The following is a 27,998-nucleotide window of genomic DNA, read 5'->3' on the forward strand; positions in this document are numbered from 1 at the left end:
TTCATTGGTTCTTGAAACATGGTATGTACTTCCTTTTATTTTATTTAAATCCGCCTCTTCAATGTTTACTTCCGGGTCGCTATACGAACATGTGAGCGTGTACACAGGCATTTCATGTTTAGGAAATACTGGAAGAATTGATCTTTTTATCATTTGGGTAAGTTCTGATTACCAAATTGATATATGTGTACATAGACGTAATTGACGATGCAGATATTAAAATGTGTACGTTAGCAAGGAGCGCATACTAAACTTAACGTTACCCACGTGTAATGTTAAGTGGGAAACGCTGTTGCTGGTTCCATCATAAGCATTGTTATTTCTGAGGTTATGGTACATATGATGTCGCTTATTATGACCACATTTACCACTTTCACCAACATTTGCTCTATAGCTTGTTAGTCATTGCAGTAACCTTGAACACGTTTTGGCAGGATTTATCAAGTAAGCTGAGCTAGCCTAACACTTTTCTGCTTGGTTCCTCTCATAGCACTACTTACAACAAGTCTTGCTGGTCCTAGCACTTACCACCTGTCTTGAACTGACACTCAACTGTTTAAAAACAGCACTCACTGATGCATTTATTCTTACTGTACTCTACCGTTTTTAAATTGTCCTAAAATTGTTGAGAGAATTGCTTTAAAACTTAAACTGTTTACCATGTTTTTAGTCGCTTCCTTTGGTTAAAAATGCCTCCGTCAAATGTAATGTAATGGTTTGTGTTGCTAACCATCAACTGTTATCAACTCTTTTTGTAGACTAGAGTAGAGGTTATTCTGCCATGGCCTCGACCGAGGAGGACTTTCCCCGTGGTGGTACAGTGAAGACCACGCAGCCGACCAAGCCTGAGAAATCTCATGTGGAAGTGGACAACCTATTTGAGGTAAGGTGAAGTATGTAGAGGGAACGACATGCGAGTGTGGTGTTGAACGACCAATGTGTTCTTATTAAACGCGCAGTTATTCGGGATGCACGAGTTGAAATCATTCCGATACTGCTGCATTCCTTACCCAGAAGAATATTCATTCTACAGGTCTCACATCCCTGTTTTGCGCTAGGCACTGGCATGCATCCTTTTTAAACCATGATCTGGGAAAAGCAATCTCTCTGTAGTGTTCATATGTGTGCATTGTTTTTGCACACTAATTAAATGAGGGCCTTCATAATATATCTTTTCTCAGACTCGTGCTCCTGAAGTTAAGAAAAAAAGGAAGTCTACCAATCAACAGGATGAGGAGCAAAATGCCAAGAAGGGCAAGAAGACCAAAGAGGACTCCCTAAAGCTCAACACTGCTTCCAGTGTAGACATCTTACATTTGAAAGTATGTATTAGTTAAGTTTCTACTCAACGCAAACTCTAAACTCTCAACTCTCTGAATGCCATTCAGCTGCACTGTTTGCACTGTTTGAAGTGTCCATGTTTGTTTAAACAAATCTGTGGATCTCCATAGGATCTCAAAGTCGGCACCTTGCTGCTGGCCTGCGTCAAGGAAGTAACTGATTTTGAGATTGTGGTCGGACTCCCCAGTGGCCTGACCGGATACCTGCCCGTGACCAACATCTGTGAATCTTACAACAAGTTGCTCAGTGAAAAGCTGGACAGTGGAGAAAATGTGGAGGTTTGGAAAAATGCAGTCATTAAATATTTTACGATGGTTCATGTAACCCAGTGTTAATTGTTTGTAAATCAAACCTTTTAGTCGAGTCTTTGATCAATATGTGGATGCATTTTGTTTTTGACTTGACAGTGACTGTTTGTTTGTCTCTAGGATTTTGCCTCTCTCCCTCACCTCTTCAGTCCTGGCTGTGTGGTCAGAGCCGTTGTGTCCTCTCTGGTGGAGTCCAGAGAAGGCCATGTGAGCCTCAAGGTGTCCATCAACCCCAAAGAGGTCAACAAAGCGTTGACCTCTGGCTCACTGAAGGCTGGCATGGTGAGTGAGTGCTGGTGGAGTGGTTGTTTGGGTGGTGATAGGTCCTTAAAAGCAGGATTCAGACAGATTCTGTCATATTCTGTTTTGATGAATGAAATGATTATAGAATTGGATAGAATAGACTGTTTTGTCATGTGAGGCATGGACATTGTCTTCTGTCTCAACAATAACATAGACAGTGCATACAACAATTCACAGTATAGACACATCTATAAAACAGCGTTCACTGAGTCACAGCATATCCACAGGATAAATACTTTTAAATACAAATAGGTCTTGAGATTTCTTTGATTAGTTTTGACAGTTAAAGGCCCTGGTCTAATTTATACTTTTACGGTCAGCTGTCTGTTAAATTTAAGTTACATGTATCATTGGTTGAAATCTTGCCACCTCTTTAGGAACAGGGTGCTTAAAGTTGTATTGTGCCTTACTTGTCACTTTTGCATGCTAGATTAATATCAGAACAAATATCTTGTGTTTTGCAAATGTCATTGTTTTTGTACATTTCACATTATCATTTGTCTTTGTGTAATGTAGACCATCAGTGGATGCGTGGAGAGCATTGAGGACCATGGCTACCTCATTGATATTGGTCTCAGTGGGACAAAAGCTTTTCTTCCCAAGCCATCTGCAAAGGCTGCAAAACAAGGTATCATATAACTGTCATTTGATACAAATTAAATTCAATATACTGAATTGTGAAATGTTTTTAAAAAAAAAAAAAATTTAGAATTTAGAAAAGGTGACCTTTTGGAAATTGCTAGCATCTGGATATGGAAATGTTTTCATGAATTCATTTTTTTAGAATATCATTGTAAACAATTATTCAGTCTTTTATAGACAAGGCAGATACAACTGGATTGAGAACAGGTCATAGCCACTAAGTTGTACTGCTGAATGCTAGTAGAAATTAGGATAGAGCTTATGAGGCTGTTCAATGGTTCTGCATAACAATTTGACCATAAATGACACACTTCTGTAGTAATTATGCTGGTAATGAGTGCTTCACACAGTATGCCTGTGTTCATATGACTTTAGGCTTATGCCTTGTATTACCAGTAGGGGGCATATAAACTCACATAAAGCAAGCACCACACTGTAGAAAAATAGCATACCTATGCCACTTAAGGTAAAGAGCACCTTAAAGGTGCTCTAAGCGATGCTGGGTAACGTCACTTCTGTTGACATTCAAACAAAACAGAGCTAGCTCGCTACTTCCTCACCCTCTCTCCCGTGCAATTGAAACGCTCCTAAACGAGCATCTCGTCTGTGATTAGCTGGAACAGTTTATGTTTTTATGGGCTAGGTTTGCCCAGGTTGTTTTTGTTGCCATTTTTGGAGCCTGGGCTGTCCGCAGAGATCGCGGATGGTGAGGTGAAGTTTGCTGTAAGTGACAATGTTTTTAGCCTAAAAAACGCGTGGCATCGCTTACAGCACCTTTAAGGAGAAGCATTTGATTGTGAGAATGCCATGTCTCCAACACACCCTGGCAGCACACTAATTCAAATGACTCAGTTCCAGAGCCCAACATGCGTCTTGTCTGTTTCCCCCCTCCCCCTCTCTCTCTCCGCACGTCAGAGCTCAAACTTGGACAGTACGTGGACTGCTTGCTGGAGGACGTGAAGAACGAGGGTCGTCTGGTGCGCCTCTCCGTGGACCCGGCCGCCATCTCCGAGGCCGTCGCCGACGCCGATCACGGCTGGACCCTGAGCAACCTGTGTCCAGGCCTGCTGGTCAATGCCAAGATCAAGAAGGTGAGTCCCCCGTTGCTTTTGGTTAACAATCGTTTAGAAATGACCAGGATTTACACAGTGGCTGATTTTCTTATTTGTCCTCTGTGCTGGTGCAGTGATTGATTGTGTCTCTTGCCCCTTGTCTCTCTCTTTGGCGTCTACCCCCCCCACAGGTGACCGTTCATGGACTCATCCTGGAGTTCCTCTCCTCCTTCTCTGGCCTGGTGGACTTCATGCACATCGACCCAGACAAGACCTCCTGCTACAAGAATGGGGATGAAGTGAGTCCTGTGTCCATCAGCAATTGATCATGTCAAAATGATGTTTACTGAAGCTTACTGGAGCCTTAGTTAATAACTATTTAGCTCAGTTGATGGTGAAGAAATCCCTTTCAGTTACACTTGGATCCTCATTGTTTACTATAATGACTAATGACAGAATTCAGTTTACATGCATAAACAATTTATACATTTGTATACAGCGAAGTAGTCAGGAAATAGCCCACATATTGTAGATGGCATCATTACAGTTGTATGGCATTACAGTGTAAGTGCAAGTGCATCCATGTTTGTGGATCCCTCATCTGTAGGTGCTGGCGCGGGTCCTGTATGTTGAGCCTTCCACCCGGCAGGTGGGCCTGTCCCTGCGCAGCCACCTCCTGCCACCAGGGGGCAGTGTGCTGGAGAGCGTGCAGAGTGAGCGCGTGGGCGAGGTTCTTCACGGCTGCAAGGTGGCGGCCGTGCACTTCCACTCGGGTGCCATCCTGGAGCTGCCCGACGGCACCAAGGCATTTGGCCACGTGAGTTAGATGGAAGGATTGTGTGTGTGTGTGTGTGTGTGTGTGTGTGTGTGTGTGTGTGTGGTGCTTCATAAGCAAGGCATAGTATGAAGATCTAGGCAAGATATGTATCCATCTTTGAAGTCTAGCTTTTGTGTGAAGCCCTGCCTTGTAATAATTACTAAGGCGGGGATCACAGACTCACAACACAAACGGTTTGTCAATTCAATACGCTCGCGTTACGCTTTGAAAATTGAACCAAGTTCAACGCTCAGATTGTTCAACGCTAGCGTTATGCCAGTGTTGCCACCGTTCCGCTGCCGAACCATAGAGAACAATAAGAAACCTGCTGCTTGCCGCTAGCTAATGTGATCCCCCTCCCCCCCAAGAGTTTAGTGTCTTGGACTGTGTCCATCATGTTATTGTCTGTAGTGTCTATAAGTAATATGATGGAACGTGAGGAATGTCTTCAGTTAGAGCGCTCTGCTGTCCTCTGACTCTGCAGAGTTCTGAACATGTTGTTGTTGTTGTTGTTGTTGTCCTGCAGAAGAACCAGCTGAAGGAGCCCAAGGAGCCGTTTAACCCAAGCCACCTGCAGGCCCAGGCGGAAATCACCTGCCGCATCACCGACTTTAGCCCCCTGGAGCAGCTGCACCTGATCAGCCTCCGCAAGTGAGTAACAAAGGGAGAGTTGTTGATCGGTAAAGAGTCTAACTTGAAGAACTGCTATGTTTCTGAAACGTGACTAGATTATTCAGTGTGTATGATAAATTGATGCTTAGTACAGTACTTGGGGCTGTGGTAGCGTGGTGGTTAATAATAAGCTTTATTTGTATAGCACCTTTCATACACAGAATGCAGCTCAAAGTGCTTTACATTTGAAGCATGTAACACAATAATAGTCAGTCAGTCATTATCAATCACTTTTCTTTGCTGTTTATGATCTACTCAGCAACATATCAAAAATATAGAAAATGACGTCATAAGACTGGCAGCCTTAACCCTCTTACCCCCCACAAGCACGCCATATGGCAACTGTGGCAAGGAAAAACTCCCATATTCCAGGAAGAAACCTTGAGCAGAACTTGACTTAATAGGGGGAGCCCATCTGCTTCTGGCTGGCTGCGCCCTCCAATAGTAGCAGATGTAGAATAATCCGAAAATGTAGTCTACAGGATAAGATGAGTTAACTAAAAGCTTTCCTGTACAGGTATGTTTTCAGATCTTTTTTTTTAAGGAGCTGGGCTAGCCTGAAAGTTGTGGATTCAATCCCGGCTTCCACCGTTGTGCCCTTGAGCAAGGCACTTAACCCCAAGTTGCTCCAGGGACAATGCAATCCCTTTTAATATAGTTGACACTATATAGTAGTCACTTTGAACAACAGTATCTGCTAAATGAATAAATGTACTTGTAGTGTACTAGTGTCCGCGTCTGTCTGTTGTCTCCTAGGAGTACTATTGAGGCCCCCTTCTTCAGATACAACGACCTGAAGTCCGGACAAATAGTAGAGGTATGGAAAGACGTCTGTCTAACTTAAACAAGATTTTTCCTTCCCTTTCAGGTGTAGATACTGATGCACTTGCCCTGTAGGTGAAGTCTGTAAACTAGACAGCGAGAGTTCGATTTCACCAAAACTCCAAAACTCTGTATGATTCTACAGTTGACCATAAGTCATCTTGGTTACACTTTACTTGACAGTATCGACATAAGAGTGACATGACACTGTCATGAACGTGTCATAAACAAGTCATAAACGTTTTTGACATAATGCTTCTGTTATTCAGTGACATTCGGTTTTTGTCATAACAAGTTAGGGTTTGGTTTAGGGTTAGGGTTAGGGTTAGGGTTCATGTGTCATGACGGTGTCATGTGTTCATGACCAGAGGCGGACAGAGTCAACATCTTCATTACTTGAGTAAAAGTACAGATACAGTCTACTTACAGTGTACAGTCAAGTACAAGTACAGTCAGATGTCTACTTAAGTAAAAGTATTGAAGTACTTGAGTATCAAGAGTACAAGAGTACATTTTCTAAATATTGCATTACAACTGGCACAGTGCTTACATTTATGTACAGAAACGTCCTACATGGAGTTATGAAAAATGTTAATGTTAATACCTTGGAGAATGCAAAAGGAATTGAAAGTAAAATCAAGTCATTTTCATCTTTTTACCATGTTGCCAGGGATGGGCAGTATTTCTAATACATGTATTTAAACTACATATTTCAAATACAAAATACTATTTTGTAATTGAAACACTTGAAGCGAACACCATCATTAACTTGTTCAGAAAATTTAAATAGTCTGGCGCGGTGGGGCCACAGGTTGGCACATTCCCGGGATGGACCTGCTGCGTCTTCATCCATTTTTCGTCCATGGTTTCGTATCTTATCTAAATCTGACCATGGAGTTGACTTTGGCGGAAAGCTGAAGGTGATTGCTGATAGGCTGTCCCAATCAGTGGTGCCTGCACAATCCAATCATGTTTGAGAGGGAAACAACAAATTGAGGGTTTCCTCAATTGTAGTGGACTAAAGAGTACAATATTTGCCTCTCAAATGTACTTGAGTAAAGTCATGAGTACTCCCCAAAAATGATACTCGAGTAAAGTACAGATCCCTCAAAATTGTACTCAAGTACTGTACTCAAGTAAATGCACTCCGTTACTGTCCGGCTCTGTTCATGACAGTGTCATGTTACTCTTATGTCGATACTGTCAAGTAAAGTGTTACCGTAATCTTTTGGTTTAACAGATTCAGTGTGTCCCTTTTCTTTTAACCTCCCTCAGTAATATGGCCTCACTTCTGGTCATCGTATTGTGGAAGTGTGCTGGATCCATGGAACGCTACATGTACACTGCTGCGTGTAAAATGGTTCATCTCTGTGTCTGTCGTCACTGTGTGTGTGTGTGTGCCCACAGGGTACTATCTTGAGCTTGGCGCGCTTCGGCCTGTTTGTGAAGGTGACGGATCACATCAAAGGCATGGTGCCACGCATCCACATGGCAGACGTCACCCTCACCAACCCCGAGAAGAAGTTTACCGTGGGCAACAAAATCAAATGCCGGGTGAGTGTGTTTGTGAGTGTGTGTCTGTGTGTGTGTGTCTGTGTGTGCGCATGTGAATGCATACCATCTGTTTAGATTGATAGATTGTAATTGTAGACATATTGCCCATAAATCAGTGTAAGCATGTGTTTGTGATTACCCATTTTATACGTCTCACAAACATGTTGTTTGTCTGCATATTTTTTCAAAGTATTAGGCCACATTTTTTAAATAGAAGTGCATAAATTATTCAGTACACTGGTGTTTACTGTGTGTGTGTGTGTGTGTGTGTGTGTGTGCGTGTGCGCAGGTGTTGTCAGTTGATGTTGCTGGCAGGAAGCTGACTCTGACGCGGAAGAAGGGCATGGTGGAGTCGCCCCTGCGGGTGTTTGCCACGTACGCAGACGCCCGCGTGGGCCGCATCGGACATGGCTTTGTGGTCTGCGTCAAGGAGTTTGGCTGCATCGTGCGTTTCTATGGCGACGTGAAGGGCCTGGTGCCCCTGCGCGAGCTGAGCACCGAACATGTGACGATCCCCCAGCAGCTCTTCTATGTTGGACAGGTGACCACCACTCCACTTCTCCCTCTCCCTCTATCTATCTCTCTCTCTCTCTCTCTCTCTCTCTCTCTCTCTCTCTCCTTCTCCTTCTCCTTCTCCTTCCCTCAGCATTCCCCACTTCCTCTATTTAATGTATCTATCTGTTTATGTGTTTCCTCTTCCTCTTCACGCGCCTTTCTTTGGCACTCATTTATTCTCTTTCTTACCTCCCCCTCTTTCTTTCTCTCTCTGTCTCTCTCTCTTGAATTTCCCCTTGGGGATCAATAAAGTATCTCTCTCTCTCTCTCTCTCTCTCTCTCTCTCTCTCTCTCTCTCTCTCTCTCTCTCTGTCCATCTTCTCCTGCTCTTACACTAGTGTCCCAGTTCTCACTGTTAGTCTCGCCCACTCTGCTTCTTACTCCTTTCAAGATCTAGAGTACTTTGATTTCTCCAGAATGAGACTGCACTTTTTTTTTGTTGCTTTTTCTCCCTCATTTTCCATCTTGGTTCCTTTCAAAAGATCTGGCTGCTCCACATCACTGTTCTGTTTTTCTACTAGACCAAACTAAGTGGGTCAAATCAATTAGCTAATTAAACACAAACAATGATGAGTCCGCTCAATGTGCCAAATGCCTCATGATAACTTTAGTCCAACAACAACAGAAACTTGCATTGATATTATGCTTTACTAAGGCACCCAAAGTGCTTTTCAATATAGGGGGACCCACATTAACCACCACTAACCTTTCTCTCTTTCTTTCTCTTTCTTTCTTTCTCTCTCTTTCTTTCTCTCTTTCTTTCTCTCTTTCTTTATCTTCCTCTCTTTCTCTCTCTCTTTTTCTCTCTCTCTCTCTCTCTCTCTCTCTCTCTCTCTCTCTCTCTCTCTCTCTCTCTCTCTCTCTTCCTCTCTCTCTCTCTATACAAATACAACAAACTGGTTCTGTGACATCAGAAGTGCAGTGCAAATGAGTGGCCTGACTATAGTGTTCCTAAGCCCCTTTGTCTCCCTCGTTATGACCCACACAGGTTGTGAAGGCCAAGGTGCTGCAGTGTGACGCAGAGAACGAGAAGCTGCTGCTGTCCTTCAGAGCCGTGGTGGAGGGCGAGACGGAGGGCCAGGGACAAGCCAACAAGCCCGTCTTCAACTTCGAGATCGGAAAGGTAACTGATGGGATGCATCCCACTTATGTGTTATACGTGACTCTAAACTACAGTTGTGTGTGTGTGCGCGCGTGCATGCGTGTTTCTGTGTGTGTGCGACGTGCGTCCGTGCGTGTGTGTGAGAGAAGGAGAAAGTAATTAACACCCCTCTCTCTCCTCTCTGATAGAATGTGGAGGCACGTGTTGTCGGTAAGGTCCCTGGCGGCCTGAACTTGGCCATCCTCCCCGAGGAGGCGCCAGCTCACCTGCCCATGATGCACCTCTCGGACCACGCCTCCAACTGCCCGCTACTCTGGGAGGCCCTGCAGGAGGGCGACGTCATCTCGGACGCCGTGTGTCTCAGCAAGACCAAGCAGAATGTCGTATCCTTTCCCCTCCCCTGTTCACAACACAAGTTTTAATCAGTCAATTTTTTTTCCTGTTTTTTGTTTGTGAGACCCCTAAAATTACCCACTGAGATCCTGTGGTGGAAAAGGGCCATATGCTTCACACCCTCCTGTCTGGTCCGAAGTGACCATATGTTCCCTTATGTCCGAGCAGGTGACACGTTTTCAGTGGTGTGTTTCAGTAGGCACTAATACAGAGGACATAGTGTGTCATGTACAGTATAGTCATTTTCACAGCATTAATAGTACAGGAGACCATAAATCGTATTCGATGAGGTTACTAATCAGAAGAGAGCCGCCCACTGCTACACTTTGAGAAGTAAAGTCATGTAGTTAAATTGAGTCCCAGGGGGAACACTAGTATTAATAAAGTAGAACCACACATGCAGTCACTCTGTCCTCAGATATATCTATATCCTCCTTGTCCTGTTTGCTCTTCCCTCTCTTTCCTCTCTTTCCTCTATTCTCTCTCTTCCCTCTCTTCTCTCTTTCATCTCTTCCCTCCTCAATCTCCTTCTTCTTCTAACACTTTCTCCTTTGCTGCACTTGAGTAGTTCTTGTAACGTCTGCACTCTCATTCTCTAGTGCTAGTGTTGACTGATGCAGTGTTAATTCCTACCTTGTAACGTCTGCACTCTCATTCTCTAGTGCTAGTGTTGACTGATGCAGTGTTAATTCCTACCTTGTAACATCTGCACTCTCATTCTCTAGTGCTAGTGTTGACTGATGCAGTGTTAATTCCTACCTAAAGTCCTCCCCCTGCACTGTAGCTTGGCTGTTATTCCTCATTTCTGTAATTCGTTTTGGATAAAGGCGTCTGCTAAATGAATGCATGTAAATGTAACCTAGTGGTTCAGACTCCTCGGGTGTGTGTTCAGGATTGGTCCAGGGCCTCCATCTTGTTTGCCCTTAACCGCCCCCCTCTCCAGATCCTGACCAAGAAGCCCCTTTTGAGGGCGTGCCTGGAGCGCGGTGCGGCCGCCACCGAGTTCTCGGGCCTGCAGCTGGGCCTGGAGCTGACGGGCTGGGTGAAGAACGTCATGCCCTACGGCGTGTTCGTCGAGTTCCCCCACGGACTCTACGGCCTCGCCCCCAAAGCCGTAAGTCACCTTGGCTGCCCCCAGAGATTGCATAAGTTAATATAAACTAATTTAATTGGTTGATTTACAGGAAGGGCTGAGCTACACCAGGCGCGTAACTGAAGCGTTCATGGCCTTCTCTTCTCTGAATGCAATAGAGTACCGAAGCAATGACGTAGCGTTGCCAGGGCAGCAATTTCACTGGATCTAAACAAATCAATCTAACCATTGAAATCACCATTAGCTGTGTTTGTTTAGATCCAGTGATTCTGCCGTCATGGAAACACTACGTCAGACTTCGGTACTCTATTACCCAGATTGGCACCGCTAGCCTAGCATAGCATAATTCACTTGAAGTATACGATGGGTTTTTTGTTAACCCCTTTGTCTCTGTTTGCGTCCTCCGCACAGGCCATGAGCGACCGGTTCGTGGCGTCCACGGAGGGCGTGTTCCAGATGGGCCAGACGGTGCGCGCCAAGGTGACCAACCTGGACGAGGAGAAGCGGCGCTTCCTGGTGAGCCTGAAGGCGTCGGAGCTGAGCAGCCCGGAGGAAGAGGGGCAGGAGATGCTGACCAGAGGACTCCAGGAGAGGAAGGCCGCCACAGAGATGATCAGTGGAAGAGGTGAGGGATGGAGGGAGAGAGAGAGGGGAGAGAAAGTTGGAGATGGGGAGAGAGTGCAGGGAGAGAGTGATATATTGGATGAAAGGATGATCAGCGGAAGAGGTGCGAGATGGAGATGAAGAAAGCGAGGGATAGGGGGAGAATGGAGGAAAGGCGAGTTTATTTATACAGTGCATTAATAATCACACACAAAGTGTGTTACCACTGACTAAACAAGTGGATAAAAAAACATAGAAACAGACTCAGGAAAGGGGCCAAAAGAGGTAAAATGAATCTATTAAAACAGGAAGAGGTGAGGGGGAGTGTGGACGGGGGAGAGTGATGGGGGGGGGGGGGGGGGGATGTGGACGGGGGAGAGTGATAAAGGGAGAAGGGAGGAGGAAAGGCAAGTTTATTTATACAGCACATTAGTATTCATGCACATAGGTAATCCAAGGTGCAGTACAAGCAGATAAAAGGATGATCAGTGGGAGAGGTTAGAGAGAGGGAGAGAGAGAAAGGGATGGAGAGATGACGAAAGGCAAGTGTTATGTATTCATCACATTTTATAGTCACACACATTGGTAGCTGAAAGGGTGTTACAATTGGATGAGAACATAGAAACAGACTCCAAAAGGGACTCAAGAGGTAAAATGCATCTATTAATTAAAGGACAGAAATGAAAGGTTGAAAATGGGTATAGAAACAAGAAGGAGGGAGGGCAAGGAAGAGAGAATGAGTGAGTGATAGATAGTGATAGAGAGAGAGAGAGATTAACTGAGGGGGATTGGGGGGTGAGTGATGGATAGAATGAGGACCATGAGAGCGATGGATAGAGTGAAGGGGAGAGAGAGATGGATAGAATAAGGACCTGAGGAAGAGGAAGGGCAGAGTGTCCTGTTGTCGTCACAACAGATCGTTTTGGGAGGGAACCATTCAGTCATCGCTCACCCGACATTTTCCGTAGCAACACCGTAAACAGTCATGGTTGGCATGCAAGGGAGAGTGAATAGGAGTCCACAAGTGGACTTTGTGTGAGTGTGTATGAATCTCAGGTTATCCCAGAGATCCTAAAGCAAGGGGATATAGTCAAAGTACGGCACTCTCTCAAGTGCAATCTTCAAAACTAAACCGCCCTTATACCTTTGGGCTTTGCCTATGAGTTATGGAACTTTCAGAATCTCCACACATTATATTTGGATTCCTCTGTATATGAATCAACTCGTGAAAAACAAAAACTCGGTGTGTGTGTGTGTGTGTTTTTTATTTGTGTTTGTTCTGCAATTATGCAAAAGTTAACCAGGAGCATGTAGAGTCACAGAGTCAGGTGTGTGTGCAGGTGCTAGTTATGAAGAGGAAAACACAAGCATGCAGCTCCCCTAGAGAACAAGACTGGGCAATCACCCGCTAATGAGCTGTTTACACTCTGTACTTCTGTTGATGTAACACCCTTTATTCTCTTCTGCAATCTCTTTTATTTCCCTCCATCCCCTACCTCTGTTTGCTGTGTTTTTTTTTTATTTAACTTATTTTCCCTCTTCTTCCTCTCTCTGTCTGTTTCTCCACCTCTTCTCCCTCGTTCTCCACTATTGTCCCTGTTCTCTTATGGTCGTCCTGTCCACCTCCCTTATATCTCTCTCCCTTCATCCTCCATCCACTCCACCCTGTCCCTCTATTTCTTTCTTTCTTTCTTTCTTTCTTTCTTTCTTTCTTTCTTTCTCACTCTCTCTCTAGATGGCTCGGACGCGTTGCAGCAGCTGTCGTCGTTAGCTGTGGGCAGCAGGCTGAAGCTGACGGTGGACGAGCTGCTCGAAGACGCCTCCTGCTCCTTCTCCTCAGATGACCTCTCCACCGTCTCCATCTTGGCCTCGGAGCACCACCTGGCCGGTGAGGAGTCCCTGCAGCAGGAGCAGAGCCACCAGTAGAGCTCAGTGTTTGGGCCTGAGCCTCTCGCTCTAAAGCAGCACTATTATATGCAAGATGTTTACCTTAATATAAAAGCCTCGAAGCAGAAGTAGATGAAACATATCAAGAGTTTAGTTCCAAAATGCTTTATCTCCATTTTTGAAAACATTAAACATTTTATGTTATTTTTTTAATGAGTATTTCAGGTAATATCAATCAAATTGCTGTTTTGTTGTTTTGATTGAGTAAAGATAAATCAAACAACAATATCCAATTACAGTTCTACTGAATTTCCTTGTGAAACAAAATGTAAAAAAGTTATTTAAGAAAATTCATAAAAATGGTGGATATAGCATTTTGGAATCAAACTCTTCATATATATTTCTCAACTCTAGGGGGAGCTCTAGAGTTGCCAAAATACCCAAAATGACATCGGATCCCTTTAAAGGATCATGCCAGCTTTTTGGGAAATTAGCTCATTATGCCATCTACCCCAGAGTTAGATAAGAGGATGCATATCCTTCTCTTCTCTGTGCATGCAATAACCCAGTCTGATACCGTTAGCCTAGCTTAGCATAATGCACTGGAAGTGGGTTGGACCAGTTAGCCTATGGTGTGTCCCTTTAAACTCATGTGCAGGGAGCCCCTCGTCATTAAGTTCAACCATTTGGTCTTGTAAATAAGCAGAAAACTTTATGTTTGGAGAGGACTTTCTTTCAGTAAGTGAATGCTGATGAACAACCCCCATGGTGCACTGCACACCAACCAACAGTGACATTTCTGACTGCGTAAATACTTGGTTTCAGGTGTGACGGTGACCTCTGGACAGATGGTCAAGGCAGTGGTGTTACAGGTTGACCCCAGGACCCCGCAGGTGCACGTCTCTCTCCTGCCCGCGCTGCTCAGCAAGAGGAAAACGGTCAGTTTCAACCTCACCTTAACCTCCACTCAACACCACCAGGAGTTCAGATCATGTCTTCATTCATGCAGAATAAATACAGATTTAGACAGTTATTTTTTTACCCCTGTGTTTTCAATCAACATTTTTCACTCTGCTTCTCATTTAAGTTTCTTTGCACTTTGCAGAGCACGTATTTTGAACTAAATGTCTGTCTTTGTCAATAAGTAAAAATCTGAATGAGAAAATGTTTGTTTTAATAATTGAGTTATGTTATTATGCATTTCTTGCGTTTGAGGTAGATAATGTTGACTGTTAAATAAATGTATACTGTTTCATTTTCACAGTTGGTGAGTGGATCAAAGCACGAAGCTCAGATACTTCACATCGATGGCGACTTTGCCGTGGTTTCCATCGGAGACACAGCCCACGTGACCGTTGTCCCGCTGACCGCCCACCTCAACGAGACCTTCGGCAGCGAGTCGGAACAGCCGAAGGCCGGCGACACCCTGAGGGGACAGGTTATCATCGTTGAGCCCGTCAGTGAGGCACTGAATGGCCTTCCGCTAGTGAGCCGTGAGGCTGGGGTCAGCGTTAAGCCGCACCTCTCGGCTGCTGCCGCCGCCGCCGTTGCCCGGCGCGAGAGGACGATATCGGAGGGCCGTGGCTCGCTGCACAGCTTTCGCTGTGGGGACGTGGTGACCGCCTTGGTCAGCGCCATCAAGCCCATGCAGGTAAAGTAAAGTAAAGGCATTATGCACTGAGACTGAGGATAGTGGGTGTCCCCCAACCCTCTTTTTGACTTCTCTTTCCTTTTTTTTTGGTTATTTGCACGTGGATTGTTGACTTGTAGCAATTTCTGCATGGGGAGAAAAAATAATTTGTTGATCTGGAATGTTTGACCAAAAATCCCCAGCATGAGCAAGGGCAACTAGGAAATACTCATCACAAAATTGGCGTCCACTTTGAATGTGTGCAAAAATGTATTTGAAAATGTTTTCTTAATAAAAATGCATTGTAAATGTGTTATTAATAACACATTCAATGATATATTATTTCTTCCTGGTCCGTTTCATATCCTCCAGGTGCGTCTGACCTTACCTGGGGACGTGGCGGGCTGGGCCCACGTGTCGGAGGTTCTGGAGGACCCCGAGCCGGGCTCCTTCCCCACCAGCACCCTGAAGGTGGGCCAGGAGATGCAGGCCCGCGTCATCGGGGGCAGGGACGTCGTCAGCCACAAGTGGGTGACAAAACTTAGCCGCACTCAACCAGACAAGTCTGACTTCACCTCAGCCAATGTAGACATGGCATTTCTATATTTCTATATTTATTTATTTATTCATTCATTCATTCATTCATTCATTCATTCATTTATATCGTCCTATTCTTTTGGTTTAAGCACTGAGAATGTCTCTGTAGGTTTATTCCCATGTCTTAAAAATAGATAAATAAACAAAACAATGTGTGAAACCATTATAATCCTAACCTGTCTCTCAAGATTTGTTTAATGCTGTTTTAAAGCTGTCTGGATATCTTTGGTCCTAATTAGTGTGTGTTTGTGTGTGTGTGTGTGTTTGTTTCTCTGCAGATTCCTGCCGATCTCCCACCCCGGCTTTGTCTACTCCCAGCCTGTCCTCTCGCTGCTTCCAAGGTGAGGAGGGGGTCATCATCCGGCCATCTGGTGTTCTTAACTGAACTCCTGAACATTACGCCACCTAATGGTCCCTTATGTTGGAGTGGTGGTGAGGCATTCTGTGCCTAAGCCTGCGTTACTGATTATAGTGGAGTAGAGAATGGCTTTGGTATCCCTTTTGGTTATTGCTGTTTGCAAGTGTGTGTGTGTGTGTGTGTGTGTGTGTGTGTGTGTGTGTGTGTGTGTGTGTGTTCCCTGTTTTTTTAATGTGTGTTCCCTTATGTGTTTGTGTGTATGGTAATCAGAAAGGTGAAGGAGCCGGTGGACCGCAATGTTCTGGAGGCCGGAATCAAGATGGACGACCTCCTACCTGGCCAGGAGCTCACCTGCTATGCCTCCAAGGTAACCATGCCACCTCAGACTGAAGTGTCTTCAAAATGATACATCATTGTGTCTGTGTGCGTGTGCGCGTGCGTGTGTGAGAGAGAGAGAGAGAGAGAGAGTGGATCACACATTCACCACACACAATGCTTGGTCTTTGTTTGCCCTCTCAGTATATTTCAGCCATAAAGTGTCTGGAGGTTGCAGTGACCCCGAAGATAACAGGCACTGTGGAGATGTTGGCCATGACGACCAATGCCAAGGTAACAAGCCTGCACTCACAAGCAAGATTTCAGTCTGTTATACAACAGAGCTCTGAAATCGGCCTACTACCAACGGCAAGTTGCACTGCAAGTTATAGCTCTGGAGTAGCAAAGTCAAAATATGTACCGAACGTACCACAGATCGCAGAACCCACTCAAAGGCAGATCGCACACATCGTGTAGGGCAAGACTTCTGTATTTCAGACTTCTTCGTCCCACCGAGAGTGTAACAGGTGTGATTATTATCAAAATCCCCATGTTGTTTTCCCATAGGAAAAATTGCAAGATACCAGATCTCCTTATAAGGGCAAAGATGGCAGCTTTTTTGTAGGCAAACTTCAGAGGTCTATAGTTCATTTGATGTGGTAATTTACGCTAACTGAATTTATGCTAACTAATATTTATGCTAGCTACCTACAAATCTTTGTATACTGTATTCCTTCAAGAGTTCTTCATATAATTGCTCCAAAATGACCTAAGTAAGACCTTAAGTAACCATAACAGTCCTGAAATCACACTGCACCAGTTGCCATATTGAAAATGAAATGCTCACAGTATTGTTTGTTTTTGTTTTGTGTTTGTTTTTGTTTATTTTTTCCTCCCATGGCTCTCCAGGAGGCCAAGAGGCCAGAGAAGCTGGTGAAGGTGGGCCAGGCCATGAAGGCCAAGGTGGTGTCCGTGTCCACCCAGCCCAAGCGTCTCTTCCTCTCACTTACCGGTACGCCAACACGCCTCACGCTGGGCCACCTGCTCCATTATAAACGGTGTTCTATTTCGATTCTATAGCTTTCTATTGAGTGGTGAAGATCCTCCATTATGCCAATTTTGCAAAATGCCCCTGTCAGTGAGACATATTTTGATCTGTTGCCCTGCCTTGAAAACCAAAAGACAACAATTTTATCACCAAAATTCTATAGCTGATGTTTTTAGTAAGGTCCCCCCTTTGACGGTTGTAGAATTTCTTACTAGCATAGATTTAAAAAAAAAAAAAAACATATTCAAGCTTCTATAACACAAAATTCTCTGGCCATTAAATAGTCTTAGTTGCTGAAATGGCCTTAGATGAAACAAACAAACAAACTTTATTTTGATTCTACTGACCACCAGAGGCTGTGCTTCCCAAACTCATAGAGCTGTGGTTAAATATGTAACCATCGTTTTTATTTGTCTATTAATAGTTACAGATTGTATGTGTGGTATAAACAAACTATGTAGTGGAAACTGTATATATATTGTTTGCATATGATTCAGAAGTCAGCTGACATGCACACAGGAAGTTTGAGTTTCAACATTTGAAACTACTCAAACATCAAAATGACCTTATTGCCTTATTGTTGTTTATGATCTTGGTGGCGATGCCTTGGCAGTCCTCATTGAATTTCTGAAATATTTCAAGGGTGAGTGTTGTACAAATGTCCATAAGTGAGACCGCATGGAGTGAGCAGTGGCGTCAGACAGTTGTGTGGTTCATCAAATACCAGTCAATTATCCCTCCTTAAATTGCAGTGTGCGTAGGCTCTGTAGTCAGCATGGGGCCTCCCCATCCAGCAAGTCAGTCATGTCAGTCCCCATCTACTCTTGGATATTGAATTCAGAGAAAACAAATTCAATTTAATTATGATTCATTTGTGGGGGAAAAGACTATACACTTGAAGCCATGATGGCTTCTATATGATGAGTGGGAGGGTGAGGCATTACACCACAGTTCCAGCAGAGAGAGAGAGGGAAACAGTAGAGCTCCACAGTATTGCTGTTGCCATACTGAACACATCACCTTGAATGTGGCCTGTCGTTCTATCTGATCTTGTGAAATTGATATGGAAACTGTAAAGTTCAACATCTTTAAAAAATAAATAAATAAATAAACCTTTATAGTACATTTTGCACTGACACTCACTGGAGTGTTATACAACCACACGTTGTGGTGCACAATTATGAAACCCACAAGCTTCCCAGCACCCAGACTGTCGGAGCTGCCTGCCTCCATGGTTACCATCTCTGCTGAGTCATCCTCTGTTCCCTGCTGAATGCGGAGCACAGCCTTCCTTCCCTCCCTCCCTCCCACTCTCCCTTCCTTCATCCCTCTCTCTCTCTCTCTCTCTCTCTCTCTCTCTCTCTCTCTCTCTCTCTCTCTCTCTCTCTCTCTCTCTCTCTCCACCTCCCCCATGAGAAATTACAGCAGCGCTCTACTCTTCCTCCCTCGGGGAAGGAGGTGTGATAGGGAGGCGCAAAAAAACAAAACAAAACCTGACTCACTTCCTGTTTTGTCGCTCCCGCCTCTGCAGGGACACACACGCTGTCGCCGGGGAACGTCGTCATAGCGGCCGTGAGTAAGGTGATGCCGCGCGTGGGCCTGTTGCTCAAGCTGCCGTTTGGGGGCAAGGGCACGGCGTCCATCTTGGACCTGTTGGACAGCTATGCGCCCAACCCACTCCAGCAGTACAGCGAGGACCAGCTGGTCAGGTGTGTGCAAAGACAGGGTGAGGGGAGGGTCAAAGATCAATGTGAATTTTAACATGTTTGGGTGGACAGAGAGTAGTGAGTGAAATGATTCAATCAATCAATCAATATGGTGTGTGATTTGTTAGGCATGCCAACCTGATATACACAAATGTTAACATTGGTGTCAGAAATTATAAGAAAAGAATGTGTGAATGGGTTTCAGGTGCTGCATTCTTGAAGACAATGGAAAGAATAAATATCACGTGTCGCTCAGACCATCAAGGTATGCAATGACTAAAATTTATTAACACTAAATCCCCAACATTATCCTAACTCTTTCCCATAATGCACTGTTAATCTCATGTGACTGTTTGATGTGATGCCATGCAGGACTCACCCAGATAAGAAGCTGCCAATCACAGACGCTGAGGTGTTGTCCATAGAGGACCTGAAGGAAAGGCCGGTCCTTCAGGGCTATGTAGCAGCCGTGGGAGACAAGGGCATTTTTGTCAGGTAACTTTGGAGTTCTTTTGTCATAGTGTAACTGCACTTATCCTGGCGTTTAAAAGCACTCACCTAAAAAAATTTTTACAACTGCTAAAATGTTAAAGTTGACGTCAGCCCTGTGAGCAAATTGAGGTATGGAACACTAATAAAGGATGTTAATACAGTTTTGATATGCCCTGCTAGCTATGCTAACATGCTAAGCTAATGACATTTCTTAAACATAGCAATTCTACTGAAGCTTTGTTGAAGCATTCTGAAGGTTACATGGAATGACTATTAAATGAACTCTGGTCTGTGACCTCCTTGTGAAACAGGTTATCAAGGACCATCACAGGGCGAGTGGAGTATAAGAAGGCGACCAACTACTACGTGAAGGATCACAGTCTCTACTCCAAACATGTCGCTCCGGACATGCTACTCACCGTCAAAGTTCTGAGGTAATTTTAATGAACGGAAGAATCACTGAGCGTTGTTACACACAGCAAATGGAAAGGTGCTTATGTTTTTGTTATTGTTGATGTTTTTGTTGATGTTTTTGTTTGTGTGCTTGTGTGTGTGTTTTCTCAGTGTGAATAGCGAGAACAGTCACGTGGAGCTGTCCACTCTTCCAGCGGACACTGGGAAGGCAGACATCATCCCAGAGTCCCTCCGCCTGCCACTCAGGAAGAGACTGGAGAAGAAGAGGAAGAGGAAGATAACAGAGAGTACAGTGGTGGTGAGTTTTGGGTGTGTGTGTGTGTCTGTCTATGTGTGTGTCTGTGTGTGTGTGTGTGATTGGCTCATTCACTCCCTCACTCTCCACCTCAAGCTGGTGTGTGGTGAGCGTTCTGGCGCATAATGGCTGCCGTGCATCACCCAGGTGGGTGCTACACATTGGTGGTGGTTAGTGAGGTCCCCCTTTCCATGTGAAGCCCTGTGAGTGTTGAGAAAAGTGCTTTATAAATGTAACGTGTTGGTGTTGGTGTTGTTGTTGGTGTTGGTGTTGGTGGTCTTGCTTAGCTGTCCAGTTTAAGCTATTCATATAAGTTTTCAGTTATCCAAAAAAAAAAAAAGCATGTTGTAGTTTTGATTTTCGATGAGGTTGTCATTTTCTTTTTGACTCTAGGAAGCACCTTTGGAAAAGAAGAGGAAAAAGAAGAAGAAGAAGCCCAACGCGGAGGACAACGACAGCGGGGTCGAGGTGTACTTCAGAGAGGAAGACACAGAGTCCACTGAGAAAGATCCAGCTGTGAGTCAACCCTTAGCCTGATTCCCACCGCTCATGTGGTGCGGTCATGCAACCGGGAAGTGGGCAAGTGAGAGCGGTCACTTGACTAAAAACAACAATAACAACACCAGACTACTGATAATGTTTGTAGGCTAGTCAGCCAGAAGGCATAATTGCTCAAAAGTAAACTGGGAAGTATTGTTTAGCATTGCAATCACTTGCACCATAAATAACTTATTTGTGCATGGAACAAGTACATTATTTATCGTTCACTTTGTCGATTGAAGTCAAAACATTCTTCAAAGAGAATTTAGCTGAAGTTAGCTGTAGTTTCCTTAATGTTTATTTCACAAGGGCTCCGGAACGCGCAGTTACATTTCATCACTTCACAAACTGATATGACTAGTCGAGTCATAATTAATAGCATAGACAACAACATGTTACACCTCTCCTGATATAGCTACACTGACTCCCTGTTTCTCAACGGATCAACTTCAAAATCTTGTTGATGACCTTCAAAGCCCTTCATAACCTTTGCCCTACATATGTTACAGAACTCCTACAGACTTATACGCCCTTATGTTCATAAAGCTGGCTTATTGTCAGTACCAAACAGGCTCAGGCTCAGCACAAAGGCCTTTTCCTATGCTGCACCCAAACTGTGGAACTCACTCCCCTTACACATCGCACTCTCGATTCTATCTCACAATACAAAACCCACCTTTAAGATAGCATATGGCCTTTTACTTCCCCTTTTTTTTTTTTTATTTGTGTGCTGATTATTATTATTTTTCACTGTGTTTACTCTGTAAAGTGGCCTTGGGTGCTTTGAAAGGCGCTATGTAACAAATAAAATGTATTATTATTATTATTATTATTATTATTATTATTATTCTCATTATTATTTAGATCAAGCAATACTCGGGGTGTTCTAATCACAGTACATGACGGTAGCAATAAAGCCATGGAGGTGGTTGGGCATCTAATGTTCTGATGCTACTGGCTGAATTTTTTATTTATTTATTTATTGTTTATTTTTTTTATTGTTGTATTTATTCACCATATTCCTTCCCTCTGTAGAAGGTTCTGGCGTCCAAGAGCTCCACAGGCCCAGCACGGTTGAAGGTGTCTGCGGGCTTCTCCTGGGACGCCACCCTCAGCTCGCTCCGGCCTGCCACGTCCGCCCCTGACCACCAGTCCAGCGCCGAAGAGGAGGAGGAGGAGGAAGAGCAGCCTGTGGAGAAGAAGGTAGAACAGAGACGCACTTTTCACAGCTAGCTCATCTGCACACCTGTACTCATCACACACTTAGGCACTGAGCAGTGAAACTAGCACACAGTGAGAGGTGTCCGGCCCTCACTTGTCCCCTGCATTCACTCAAAAGCTCACCCAAAAGCACACACACACACAATTTTGTTTATTCTAACAGTGGATCAATTTCAGATCCAAGTAATTTCATTGTGTCATCCATCTCTCTCTCTCTCTCTCTCTCTCTCCATCTCTCTCTCTCTCTCTCTCTCTCTCCATCTCTCTCTCTCTCTCTCCCCATCTCTCCATCTCTCTCTCTCCATCTCTCTCTCTCTCTCCATCTCTCCATCTGTATCTCTCTCTCATCTGTATCTTTTTCTCTCTCTCTCTCTCTCTCTCTCTCTCTCTCTCACTTGTATCTCTCTCTCTCTCTCTCTCTCTCATCTGTATCTCTATCTGTATCTCTCTCTCTCTCCCTCCAGACTCAGAAGAAAACACGTAAAGCCCAGGAGGCGGAGTCTAAGCGTGAGGAGGCGGAGCTGCGCCAGCAGGAGGCGGAGCTGATGGACCCAGCGCAGCGTCCCCAGAGCACCCACGCCTTTGAGCGCCTCCTGCTGGCCTCGCCCAACAGCTCCCTGGTCTGGCTCCAGTACATGGCCTTCCACCTGCAGGCCACCGAGATCGAGCAGGCGCGCGCCGTGGCCGAACGTGCCCTCAAGACCATCTCCTTCAGGTGTGTGTGCGCGTGTGTGTGTGTGTGTGTGTGTGTGTTGGAGTTGGATGAAACCATGGATGAATCGAAAGAAAGACTAACAGAAAAAAAGAGAGAGAGCGAGAGAGGAAGGAAGGAAAGTAAATGAAAGGAAAGAAGGCAAACATTTGGTGATTTTAGACCTGTTAATATTTTCAGGGAGCTATAAAAAAGAAATCCAGTGTGTCTGGAACGTGGGTGTGTGTGTCTGTGTGTGTCTGTGTGTGTCTGTGTGTGTGTGTGTGTGTGTGCGCCCGCGCATGCATGTACACCACTGTGATATCCCCGTGTTTTCCCCCAGAGAGGAGCAGGAGAAGCTGAACGTGTGGGTGGCCCTGATGAACCTGGAGAACATGTACGGCAGTGAGGAGAGCCTGCAGAAGGTGTTTGAGCGCGCTGTGCAGTACTGCGAGCCCCTGCCCGTCTACCAGCGCCTCGCCGACATCTACGCCCAGTCCGACAAGATCAAGGTAAGACACACACACACATACACACACACAATATGAAATCTACCACACTTTAAAGACTCACTTTAGCTCCCCATATCGGAGATGAGGCACAGGATAGAGATGCAAGCCATGAAGGGCTGGGAGTGCGCATATATATATATATATATATATATATAGGTGTGCATGCGCATGTGTGTGCATATGCTCGTGTGTGTGTGTGTGTGTGTGTGTGTGTGTGTGTGTTGTGTGTGTGTGTGTATGAAATGCCTCTGATGCCTGAGGTTTGTGTGCCTATTGTCATTATGAAGAGGAGGACAAGAGCACGGTGACTCTTTGTCCAAAATGACGTGACTTGACAATGAGGGATAAAGTTATGTGTGTAGTGAATGCAGGGTGGTGTGTGTGTGTGTGTGTGTGTGTGTGTGATGTTTCTCAAGCGTGAGGTTTGTGTGCCTGATGGCGCGTGTTGTGTTCTCCTGTGTCATTAGGAAGCGGAGGACATGTACAAGAGCATGGTGAAGCGCTTCCGCCAGGAGCCCGCCGTGTGGCAGAGCTACGGCGCCTTCCTGGTGCGGCAGGGCCACAGCGACGCCGCCAACGCCCTCCTGCAGAGGGCGCTCAAGAGCCTGTCCAACAAACAACGTAAAGAGAATCGACACACACACACACACACACACACACAGATGAGACACATGCTCTCTGCCAAAGAGTGCAAGAACAATCAGTCCACACACAAAGTACACTTACACAAACATGTACACACACGCAAGCACAAACATGCTGCTCTTAAGAGCCTTTGCACCAAAGAGTCTTACGAGGCCCATTCATACAGCATGTTTGAACAGAGGCAAGCACAGATTACTACTTTATTCATGTACTCTCAAATGTATACACAGTCTAATACACACATACACACATACACACACACACACACACATGCACACACACACTAGAGTTGTGTCTGAGTTTGTTGGTATCTTACAAATGATTGGGAGAATGCTTCATTTCCCTCTTTTAAAGTAATGAAATCCCAAGACATGTTCTCAAGCGTGACTCCATATCTTTGGTAATGGAGTAAAGCAAGCCGATGAAGAGATCATACCATGTTGTTTATTTCACATAGATAAAGAGATCATACCATGTTGTTTATTTCACACAGATGAAGAGATCATACCATGTTGTTTATTTCACATAGATGAAGAGATCATACCATGTTGTTTATTTCACACAGATGAAGAGATCATACCATGTTGTTTATTTCACATAGATGAAGAGATCATACCATGTTGTTTATTTCACATAGATGTTCTTGGCCCTGACAGATCTCTTGGTACCCCTAACAAATTATCAAAAAGTGACAGATCAAAAACAAAAAGAAAATCAAATCTTGAGCTCCTTGGAGGACTTGCCTGTTTAAAGAAAAGGATTACGAGCCAGACTGGAATGGGCTAAAATATTGCCAAGTCACAATCCTTTTAGGAGAAATGTCCTTTGCACTGATGAGATGACACTCGAGCTTTTTGGCAAGTGACATCAGTCCTATGTTCACATACAAGAAATTGAAGGTGTCCAGGAATAGAACACAATATCTATTTAGAGAAATGGAGGAGGCTCGGTTATGTTTCGTTGCTGCTTGCTGCACCTTAGCCACAACCGTATGCACTCATAACACCACCAACAGTTCATGGATGTATTGAGCTATGGTGGAATTTACGTGGAATAAATACATGTGGGTTGGTCTAATCTCAGTCATTTGTTTCAACGTGTCTCCTATTGTCATTATGCAATATTTGCTGTTCTCTCTCCAGATGTGGACTTGATCACCAAATTTGCTCGTTTGGAGTTCCAACACGGAGATAAGGAGCGAGGCAAGTCCATGTTCGACAAGGTCCTGACCAGCTACCCCAAACGCGCTGACCTCTGGTCGGTCTTCATTGACCTAATGATCAAGCACGGCAGCCAGCAGGAAGTTAGGTGAGTAACCATGGCGATGGATGCTAATGACCTCTGTGCTAATGCTAAGAGCTGCACAGGCTTCTGGTGTGAAAGATGGGGGGGTTAGATGATTGGAGATTATCAACACTCAAAAACAATAGTTTTCTTTGTTTAAATACATGTATCTGTTGGTCAGAGGTTTATAGAAAACGACTGTTTCATGCTAAACCTGAAAGAATTGCGGTCTTATTCCACAATAGTAATGTAGAATATTGCTTTACCCTTGTAGAGTTGCTACATATTTAAAAGTGGAGGGGACAATCTCTGTCAGTCCACAGTCCATAGCAGCAGTTTATGCCAACAACTTGAGTGTGGTCACCCCCAAAAAGGAATTACTTTATTACTCATTCACCCCATCAGATTTCTTTTTCTTTGGAACACAATAGACAATCCATAGTGGTGTCATATTATACAGCATAGAGCTTTTTACCCCCCGGTTGAATGAATTGGGTCAATTCTTTCTGGTTGCTGACATTTTGCTTCATAAGCAATATCCTGCTAGCCTGACAAGCTGGTATTTTATGAATGTCTGCAAGCACGAGCCCCAATCAATAAGATCAGAATTGTTTCAGTGAGCACTTAAAGTGATGGTTCGAAGTAATTTCACCCTAGGGTCCTTTGCACCATGACCCGAGCCAAACACCCTCCCAGAACCTGTTTTCCCTTTGTCGAACCCTGGTCGAGTAGTGCTGTCAGAAACTAATGAGTTTCTGCAGTCGTAATGGTACCAACTTAGTATCTCGTAAATTACCCCACTAATAATGCCCTGAATGGTACGAAACTTCTGCAGTAGTACAACTATGTTCTTTACTCATAAAACGAGGCATTGAAAAGTTTGTAAATACACCAGGAGTTTATTTAAATAACACTTGCCTGATGGATGCTACTACTTGCTACTATACCTCTGCGTCGACGTTACTTCCGTGATTTGGGAAAAGCCCGTAAAAGTCCTGACTCCACGACCACCAACATCATCATTAAACGATGGAGAGTCTATAGAGATAATTTCTCTCACTCTCTCTTTACTTGCCACATTGGTTGCTCAACAACTCTTTCAAGGACACGCAATCCTGATCAGCCAGATCGCATCCTGTTGACACGTAACACGAGGAAATTACATTGCATTACTTCGCACTGACTAAGAGTTGATGCAGTAGGGCGTAGGCACATCAGTATTTCTACTTCACCTAATCGCTGACTAAAAGAGACGAAAGGAGAGCGGTCGACAGGAAGCATGGGTCGATCTGCAGGGGCTGAAACGATAACACCGTAATTGGGGATCAAAGGGAACTCATTAGACTTTAGAGTGCTTTTAGTAGCTGTTGGATTCCTTTGAGTGATGGTCCACTGGCAATCTCAGATTGTTGTGACATTGTTGCATTCTCTGCCTCCACACCCCAATATAGTTACAAAAATATTTAGTTTTGCTGTGTGTGTGTGTGCGTGTGTGCGCGCGCGTGTGCGTTTGTGTGTAACACTAGACCGATGGTTCAAAGTCACATGGCTTATGGTTTACGCGATGGTTTCAGTCACATGCCTTACTCGCTCAGTTTTCATCAATGGTGGACCTTGAGTGGAGGGCTAATGGCCCAAACATGTTAAAATGGCAACAAGAGAGGTGAAGGTAAAAGCCTGAGCTATGTGGCCTTGGGGTAGGATTCCTTTGAGCTGTGCTTCTTAGCTGCACCTTCTCCTTCAAAAGAGCCTAAGGCAGAAGCTCAGTAATAGTCTAGGGACAGTCGCCTCCAGGGACTGACCTCTCCACGTTTAACATTTAAGTGACCAAAAACCATTGTGCTCCCATGCATGTGTACTTTAGCCTGGTGTTTGTGTGTAGCCCTTTAGCCTTGTGTGTAGCACTTTAGCCTGGTGTATGTGTGTAGCCTTTTAGCCTGGTGTATGTGTGTAGCTCTTTAGCCTGGTGTATGTGTGTAGCCCTTTAGCCTGGTGTATGTGTGTAGCCTTTTAGCCTCGTAACATGTGGTTTATGTGTTATGGTCTTGTAAAATATATTCAACAAAATAGTAAATTGTGGACTTTGTATGTAGCCAATACCTGTCAAGAAACCTATTTTGAGACACCGGTTTGATCCGCAGCTACCCATGTACTGCAAGTGTTTCTTCAAGTTAGTCATTACTAAAACGCTCTTGGTGTAAAGTTAAGGAGGCACCGTCCAACAGCACTGTGTCAGCACAGTGCTGTTGGACGGTGCCTCCTTAAAAACTTAAAACAGTATTAGGGTACCTACACCTCAACTGACCAACTGTTTTCCCACCAGGATACAGACACTGTTGATCCCCAAATAACCATAAACTTCAGTTGTTTCTCCAAATCTGACAGTATTAATATATTGTTCTAACAAAATGAATAATTCATATTATAAAGACACTGCAGCATTAGAGCTCTGTTTCAGTATGTTTTCTGACCGTTTCCTCGTGTGTTTTGATCTCAGGGAGCTGTTTGACCGTGTCATCCACCTGAGTGTGGCGGTCAAGAAGATCAAGTTCTTCTTCAAGCGCTATCTGGAGTACGAGAAGAAGAACGGCACGCCCGATACCATCCAAGCGGTCAAGCAGAAGGCCCTGGAGTATGTGGAGTCAAAAGGAGCCGAGGAAGCCAGCTAGAACTCTCTCTGACACACACACTCACAAACACTCTCATGCACAGACTGGTCAAAAGTATACTCGCACCCATTCATATGAACTAATTCATGCATACAAGGCTCACAAACACCAAGTGCCTACAAAACAGATCAGGAATACCTCCAGTCAAACACACACACGCATACGGTTGGCCCGATTAATGGTCTTATCTTACTGGACTGAAACTTCTACAGGAGGGTAGATTTGATAAAATGCAAAGAATGTGTGTGCGTGCTCTCCACAAAGGAATGGTTGAATTGGTCTGTGTGGATATTTTTAATACATGTGTAATTTATGCTAGATGCAAGACCTTAAGCTACACGAAGATTCTTCCTCTTCATGTTCTAAAATACCTTGCCTTGCAGTGTATTGATTCAGTGTCTCAACGTGTTTTTGTAATAAAAAAAACAACCAGTGAA

At 44.5% G+C, this 27,998-nt stretch overlaps 1 protein-coding gene across 1 annotated transcript; it reads left to right on the plus strand.

The window, feature by feature from the left end:
* Positions 1 to 54: 54 nt before the first annotated feature.
* On the plus strand, positions 55 to 27,998 carry pdcd11 (programmed cell death 11). The gene is made up of 37 exons (XM_042104535.1): positions 55 to 157; positions 759 to 883; positions 1,182 to 1,322; positions 1,452 to 1,619; positions 1,770 to 1,931; positions 2,469 to 2,580; positions 3,510 to 3,685; positions 3,838 to 3,945; positions 4,254 to 4,463; positions 4,990 to 5,114; positions 5,892 to 5,952; positions 7,365 to 7,511; positions 7,801 to 8,052; positions 9,055 to 9,189; positions 9,357 to 9,551; positions 10,505 to 10,675; positions 11,066 to 11,279; positions 12,993 to 13,145; positions 13,970 to 14,082; positions 14,409 to 14,795; positions 15,147 to 15,301; positions 15,650 to 15,712; positions 16,000 to 16,096; positions 16,249 to 16,338; positions 16,954 to 17,056; positions 18,624 to 18,801; positions 19,004 to 19,063; positions 19,171 to 19,293; positions 19,602 to 19,724; positions 19,855 to 20,002; positions 20,393 to 20,515; positions 21,575 to 21,742; positions 22,225 to 22,475; positions 22,795 to 22,963; positions 23,431 to 23,584; positions 24,751 to 24,916; positions 27,390 to 27,998. The coding sequence occupies exons 2-37, from the start codon at positions 782 to 784 to the stop codon at positions 27,559 to 27,561; spliced, it is 5,475 nt and encodes a 1,824-aa protein (XP_041960469.1). The 5' UTR covers positions 55 to 157; positions 759 to 781; the 3' UTR covers positions 27,562 to 27,998.

Source organism: Alosa sapidissima, chromosome 9 (assembly GCF_018492685.1).
Source record: "Alosa sapidissima isolate fAloSap1 chromosome 9, fAloSap1.pri, whole genome shotgun sequence".
Taxonomy (NCBI): Eukaryota; Metazoa; Chordata; class Actinopteri; order Clupeiformes; family Clupeidae; genus Alosa; species Alosa sapidissima.

Bases quoted from the DNA above. Each gene is read 5' to 3' on its own strand.
- pdcd11 (XM_042104535.1), top strand. From the start codon at position 782: ATGGCCTCGACCGAGGAGGACTTTCCCCGTGGTGGTACAGTGAAGACC. The intron at 3,946-4,253 runs GTGAGTCCTGTG...CCTCATCTGTAG, and splicing joins GCTACAAGAATGGGGATGAA to GTGCTGGCGCGGGTCCTGTA. The intron at 23,585-24,750 runs GTAAAGAGAATC...TTCTCTCTCCAG, and splicing joins GAGCCTGTCCAACAAACAAC to ATGTGGACTTGATCACCAAA.